At 38.9% G+C, this 7,500-nt stretch overlaps 1 protein-coding gene across 4 annotated transcripts in view; it reads left to right on the plus strand.

Moving 5' to 3' along the window:
* LOC138042214 (tyrosine-protein phosphatase non-receptor type 13-like) overlaps positions 1 to 7,500 on the plus strand; it is a 96,356-nt gene that overhangs the window by 75,141 nt on the left and 13,715 nt on the right. For all 4 annotated transcript variants that reach the window (XM_068888028.1, XM_068888027.1, XM_068888030.1 and 1 more), the window contains 6 exons: positions 1,301 to 1,480; positions 2,220 to 2,489; positions 3,043 to 3,126; positions 3,819 to 3,905; positions 4,573 to 4,664; positions 6,282 to 6,438. In XM_068888028.1, coding sequence (XP_068744129.1) covers positions 1,301 to 1,480; positions 2,220 to 2,489; positions 3,043 to 3,126; positions 3,819 to 3,905; positions 4,573 to 4,664; positions 6,282 to 6,438 — 870 coding nt within the window. The remainder of the gene's footprint in view (positions 1 to 1,300; positions 1,481 to 2,219; positions 2,490 to 3,042; positions 3,127 to 3,818; positions 3,906 to 4,572; positions 4,665 to 6,281; positions 6,439 to 7,500) is intronic.

Here is a 7,500-nt window from a genome sequence, read left to right on the forward strand (position 1 = left end):
TCGTAGAAATCTATTCAGGAGCAAGGAAAATTATTGCCATTGTCGTTCTTAATTGCTACGTTGTAAAAAACACAAAAATATTTCCCGACAAGGAAAATTGAAAAGTGCAATCCAAATTGAGCTTATTATACAGCGCTCTAATACCAATACTGTGCAGTTTGGCCTTGCTCATACATTGATGTGTATCGCTCGTTCTTTCGGTTTCTTAATCCTATGGCGACTATTTTTAAAACCCACTCATCTAAACAACAAGATTGAAGCCCAGGCAGATCAGTGGTACTGTAGTTCTCCGTCATCTGCAACTTCTTCAGTTCCAGCTACTCCACTCACCGATCAATTTCGCTAGTAACAGCAGAAGCTTTTCTTACCCTTTCACTGGCCTTTGTTACTGTGTCTGAAGAACAACACGTACATTTGCACCTAGAAAAAATAACGAGAAATTTGAATTTTTACAAATGAAGGGAACAATAGTAAACAGACAAAATCACGACTCCAACATACCATCTAGTATCAGTTGATTCGAACGATCTCGAAGCATTCCTCTTGTTCTTTCTCTTGAGCTCTTTCTCGTCGATATGCGGCTGCTTTTTCCTCAGTAGCCACGAGTCCAAATCTTCATAATCACAGGTAAGTGACTCAGAATATTTTTTTGAAGTGAAACGATAATTCCGAAGTCGATAAATCATGATCGATAAGAGACGAAGCTTCGCTTTCTGACATGTTTTCCATTGTTTACTCAAGTAGCAGCGAGCAATATGTTGAGTAAGTGACGTCATAAGGCCTCGCTCCAGGCTTTCTCGAATAAGTGTGCAGGCGACATAGCAATAATGGCGGATGCTATGAAAAACAAGTATTTCGACGTAATAACATTGAAATGTTGGTGAAAGTAAGTTAAATTCATTATTTGAAAAGCGTATGCAACATTTTGGCGGCGTTTCCTCGAGGATTTGAGACTTTTTAAAAAATCGTGTTTTTTCGTCGGAGTCCCCCTTTAAGCACATGTAATGTTTTTGAGCCAAGGGCAGCCACTGGAAGTGAAATGTTTTCCTTTTTAACTTCCATGTTTACACGTATGTGGTTACTGGTAAGCATCTTTTCACTATTAGAGACGATAAGTTAAAAAATCTGAGAGAGACCTTTGTCCTCGCATGTGAAATGTTCACCTTCTGGTTTCCGTCCATGGCACAAAAACGTAGCTAGCTTAAGCCCCCCAATAAAGTGTTTTAAGCAAACATCAAAATACCATTGGATTGTAAAATTAGTTCTGAAGCAAGGTTGTGGAATTTGTTTTCATCCAAAGTTTGTTGGATCCTCTCAGTCTGGGCCTGTTGAGGTGCTAAATCTTACCAGAACAACTCAAGGCAGAATTGGTCTTCTCATCAAAGAGGGTGAAGACCAGAGAATCTATGTTGAGGATGTAGTCCCAGGAGAGCCAGCAGCCACTCAGGGTGATCTTCTGCAAGGAGATAGAATTTTGGAGGCAAGTGGTTTTTTGGTGCAAGAGTAAAATGAATTCAATTTGCTCTCTGAATTAATTTCATGCCGTATCCTCATCAGTTGGTTAGGCAGTGGACTACCTTGCAGGAGAATGTGGCTGTAACCCCGGCCAGTTCAACACTCAAATTTAAATTAGCAACGGCATCTCTAATGAAGGTTGGGTGCCTGGGATATGTCCAGAGGCTTCCAGTGGAGGAAGCAGGACAAGACACAAGACAGGACACAAGTTCACGTGGTAACCACTGCCTACCACTGTTACCGGTAAAAGGAGAATAAAAGAAGCGTTCTACATTGCACGCTTCCGTCCAGAACTAAACAAACAAGTGCAATCACTGGACCTCCCCTTGTTCCCCATGGGAACAGGTATCACATAACTGGCTCTTTGCCTGAACTATAAGAACACTGAATGTATGCAGATCATTTTGCTGTGATGATGATCAAATTGATCGAAAACGTTTAGACTCATAATTTTAACAGCTTTTACCATAAAGTTTTATATTCTACTTTTTTTGGTGAAATGTACATACAGAAAAATTAATATTGTTCTTCATACTTCGACAGTCTTTTATTTTTTTCTGATCGTTAAAAAGTGGTTCCATAATGAGAACATTACATCTTTCATCAACTGAAGGCACATATTGGTTCAATAATTGAACTAACAAGAATAAATTATCATTGGAATCTTTTGGAGGGTTGTGTTTGACTTATTGGACTCTTTGCAGATTAATGGCATCAAGGTTGATGGCCTTGGCTTTGTAGCAGCTCGTCAGCATCTAGATGCAGCCAGACCAGTTGCCACATTACTTGTGGAAAGACGTCCACGTCTTTTAGAGTCCAAATATGCCATGGCTCAACAGACAGATTCTACACCTTTGAGCCCTTCAAGGTTTGTAGATGTGCCAGGTTCAAACAACGTAGATACCAGTGATGAAGAAGACAATCAAGACATTGAAATTAAAAAAGAAATAGAGGAAGAAGATGAGGACTCTCAGGTCAGAATAACTTATTCTTGAAGGTGCATGTCTACCCCACAAACGTGTGAGCAACGGCTCTGCCATTTTGTATGTGAACAGATTCCATACACTTTTGGTTGTCAAAATGTGGTCAACTTCGGATACATTATTATTACCATGCACTTTGTTATCTCACCGAGCTACTTGCACTGTTAATAGTAAAAGATATTCTTTTAGAACCCCTTTGTTCAGTGCCGCCCAGTGGTTAAGGCGCTTGCCTTGAGATCAAGAGATCCTGGGTTCAAGGCCCACTCTGAGCACTTGTTAAATTTGATCCTGGTAGCCCCTGGTTCAACTTCTCAGCTTTACTTGTAAATAACCGACTGGTTTGCCCCTGGCCAGTTGGGATTCTTAACAGTTGTTGTTGTTTCTTTGATTTTGCTTCCCTGGCCCTGAAAAGCCCCTAAGGGGAGAGGTAAATTATGTGTGTATGCATGTATCTGCAACTATGGCCACTAGCTACAAGACTTCCTGACAGCCCCATATGTTTTGAAGTCCTGCCATCTGAAAGTCTGATTTCTTCTTCATACAGGGTCAACAGTTTTGCATGAAGCTTGAGAAAGGTCCTCGTGGATTTGGCTTTAGTTTGGTCGCTGCACCAACATTTTACTCAAATGTATGTAACGCTTTATTTAATTTATTAGTTGAAATCATAATGCATGACTAAATGGCTTATCCAAAAGTCTCATCCTCTCTCCCATCCAGACTGGAATGGATCTTTTTACATGTGTAGTCAGCAACTTTAGTTAACCCTGTTATAAGAGATGATGTGGATAGTGGTTCAGTCTTTGACCCCCAGCTATTTCTGAGTGGACAAGTTGCTGTTATTTTGGGGAGCAGGGGTGGCGAAGTGGTGAAAGCACTCGTCTCCCACCAATGTGGCCCGGGTTTGCTTCCTGGTCCCGGCATCATAATTATGTGGGTTGAGTTTGTCGTTGGTTCTCTCCTTGCTCCGCAAAGGTTTTCGCCCTCTACAAAAAAACCAACACTGCCAAATTCCAGTTAAAGCCAGAAAGCACCGACACATGTTGAACAAGCTCCTGAGCGCCCTTAAGGTGTTCCGTGGATAAACAAATTACATTTACATTTTTTCCTGGGTTTTGGCTGCAGTGGTTTGCTTATTGGGGCTGGGAATTAAGGCCAAGAAAGTAATTTCCGATCTCCAGATTCAAAATCTCTGTTGATTAACATCTCCATATTTTTAGTGCCTACATGATTTTAGAAAATGTTGCTTTTAATGACATTTAAATTCTTTAAATGGTTATTAATTTTACTTGCAGCATTTCTTAAGGTTTTTGTCATTTTCAGGCTCAAGGGATCTTTATCAAAACCATAAGCCCTGGAAGTGTAGCAGAAAGTGATGGTAGATTAAAAGTTGGAGACCAGATACTAAAAGTATGCTAAAGAGTTCTGTTGTTATTGTTGGCATTCACAATATCGGTAGTGGTGTGCAATAATAATAATTAGTATAAATACACAGGTGATTATACAAAATCACGCGCTCTCATTGGCTCACTATCTCAGATTATCAGCCGATAATCACCTCGACGGACAAAATGACTTCGGCGAATATTATTTTTCATAATTATTATTATTATTATCGCATAATTATGCACTTTTGTATTAAAGTTTTTTCATGCAATAATAATATGCAAAAGTTTCAGCATGTTGATTGGCTGAAAGCCGCAATGATGTCGATTAATCCCACTACGGAGTGAATTTTGGCATGTACATGTATATCATAAAGAAGTGATACGATGATTTTTCTTGTGCAATTTGGAATAAATAATTATAAGCACTACAAGGACTACAAATTTTGTTCATCTTGGAAAAAAGTTATTCATGCTTTTTAATTTTATTCCAAATTGCACCCAAAATCATGTGATTACACAAATTACATAATCTGCTATATTCTCTACTGTGCTGAGGTGATGACCCTCTGCAAATAAAATTATTACCCCCACTTTATTTGTTCCTTCTTTTGTAAATTTGCCAGCATGGAGTTGAAGGAAAAGAAATTAATTCCACAAATCCAATCATTTGACTGTCTTTTTATTGTCAGGTCAATAATGAAGATGTCCAAGGATTAAGTCATGCTAAAGTGATTGGAATGCTGCGGAAGATTACTGGGACAGTAGAGCTGGAAATTAAAAGGTGAGAAGGACATGTGGTGATAAACAAGATTTGCCATCGCTTTCAGACTTACTACCAACACTGTTTTCAAACCAGGAGTGTGATTTCAAGATGGGCACAGCTGTTATATGATATTAAACTCAAAACCCAAGAAAGGGTGGCTGTGTTGCTCACGCATTGACTCCTAAATTGCCTCCCATTGACGAGTAAAATCTACCACGTCTCGCTCTCAATGGGTTTATGTGAACTGATCAAGGTGGCTGAACACAGTTTTTAAGCACTTATACTTCCATTTCTAACATATTTATGTGGTTTTTGCCTATAAGCTCAAACATGTTCACTGATAAGTGCTATCACAAAGGTTTATATTTTTGACAGTCAATGTGCTCCGCAGGTTGTTACCTATCTGGATTAAAACAAGGCCTAAAGGATGTTGATTCCTCTTTTATGCAAAATTCACTCAGTTACGGTAGTTTTTTTTTTTTTGCAGCATTTTGCTTACTGAAAATAATATAATTTTATTTGAAAAGTATGTTTAAAGTAACAGCTGTTTTCATAAAATTTCAACAGATAGGCTTTTCATAATTCACTGCTAGACGTCTTTTTGGTTTTTAACTGTTAATTTAGATTTTTGATCATTATTATTATTATTATTATTATTATTATTATATACTTTTTTTGTTTTGTTTTTTGGATAGATGACTCATTTGTAGTTGGAGTCATTTTAATTTCAAATTTCTGCAAAATGTAATGTGTTTGCGAGTACAATCATGGTAATTGAAAACAACCAACAGCTGCATTTTGCTGGTTTCCTCTGAATGACGAAGCTGTTTGTTTTGTTTGTTTTATTGTTTTACGAGACATCTGGTTTGTCTCTTTCTACTGGGCAAACCTGCCCAGAGGGAAGGAGCACGAACAGGACTCAAGGTCCTATGCGAGGTGCTCCACCCTACCCTATCCAGACCAGAAAGACCAGACCACAACACCGGGAACTACATGCCCTACTCTTTACGACAAGTGTGCGGGTTCTTTTACGTCCCACAGGATTATGAACATTTAAGGGTTGTGAGACGGGACCTGCGGCTTATCGTCCTTATCCGAGAAGACTAGAGAGTAACCATTTGCAGATGTAATTACAAAGGCAGCACTTTCTCCTCAGTTATTTAAAGACCCTGAGTGTTGGTCCAGCCGGAGTCGAACTCACGACCTCCCGCGTGACAGCCCGGTGCTCAACCAACTGAGCCACCGGTGCGTGCATATATGCCGCATTTCCTAATATATGCCGCATTTCCAAGGCCATTGCGAGGAGGAGAAAAACGTTTTCGCCATATTTGTTGTGTTTTTCAAAATCTGTGCTGGCCTCCAATAAATACTGACCACGGAAAATCTGTGTTCAGCCACCTTAAGTTATGTAGAAGCAATCATTAAACGTCTTTGGCTGGGAGTTATGTGAGTGATAATGCTATGTTCAGCACAAGCTACCTCCTGCGTCCATTTTCTAAATAACAGCCAAGGGCTTATCACCTGGTTTATAGAGTGAAGTCTACATTACAATTGCCAATGTAGTTCATGGCATTGTTCTCTTTGTTATCCTTATCATCGTCCTTGTGACATGTCATTTTAATTTGGTTTCATTAGACCATCCAAACTGTACCTGGCAGATTCTGAAATCAGTGCTCCTCTAACATACACAGCACCATCCGAAAAACATCTTGTTGCACCCTCCTCAAGAGGATCACTTGAAAGAGCAAATCACTCTGTGGACCTCGATATCACCTTGGAGGACAAGGATAAAGTACGGTCCTCACTAATTTATTATTTTGCAGGTGTTTACGGGAGAAACCTTTTGACACTTTGAAAGTTAATCCCTAATAAAATACTGTAAACCGTTTTGCACACATTGCATATATTACGTATTCTACAGATTAACATCAGCACAAGCGATGACAAGCTAAATTCTCAAGCTTTTACATCGTGATGGTAACATTTTCTTTCCTTGAAAAACCTCCTGTTCCATCCGTATTTGCTCTGTTCTTAACCGGTCAAACCGGGACCCTACAGTGTATTACCGTCTCTTATTATATAGATACAACCTGTACTGATGAAATACCAGGATTTCTCCTTTTACTAAAAAATCATATCTTCACCGCGCGCAGTGAACATATCATTTTTATCTTTCACATGTGAGGATATAGGTGTCGTCATGGTAATGAACACGATTAGTCAATAAAATGCGAGCTTCGTCTTCATTGTAAGATACTTTTGTGCTTCAGTATAATGCCTCTCTACTACATTAACATTTTTATTGCAAAATTTTACATTATCATGATTTGCTTTTCATAACTTTCATATCTTGTTTCATGTTACACAACATGCGTGTTTTAGCGGTAGGTGACCACTTTTTCATCATTTTTGAAAATGAAAAAAACAAGTTGTTTTAAATCCGGACATTTCATATCTATACTTTTAGCACTCGAAGATAAAATTCGTATCCCCGCGTGGCCATGTAATATCCTCTATATATTTTGCATGTTCTCTTGACCAAATATGGTAAAATGGCGTAATTGTGGAATAATAAAAAAGGGTAAGAGGTCGGACCTTAAGGTGAACCTTCCTGGATTAAATTTTTTTCTTGTACCCTCCCTGGAAATTTACTAGGTCTTCAGGCCTATTTTACACTACAGAAAATTGTTGGACGGTACGGTTTGATTGAAAATGGTGCTGGAACCATAAAATGTGCCATTTTTTCCTTGTTTACATACTCCTTTTTGTGCAGCTGCACCAAGCACTGTGATTTTGTTTCTGGTATGGGTGCCTGGCTCAAGTTTTTGACCAGCAGACATGAACGTTCATGAAT

The sequence above is a fragment of the Montipora capricornis genome, chromosome 3 (assembly GCF_036669925.1).
Source record: "Montipora capricornis isolate CH-2021 chromosome 3, ASM3666992v2, whole genome shotgun sequence".
NCBI lineage: Eukaryota > Metazoa > Cnidaria > Anthozoa > Scleractinia > Acroporidae > Montipora > Montipora capricornis.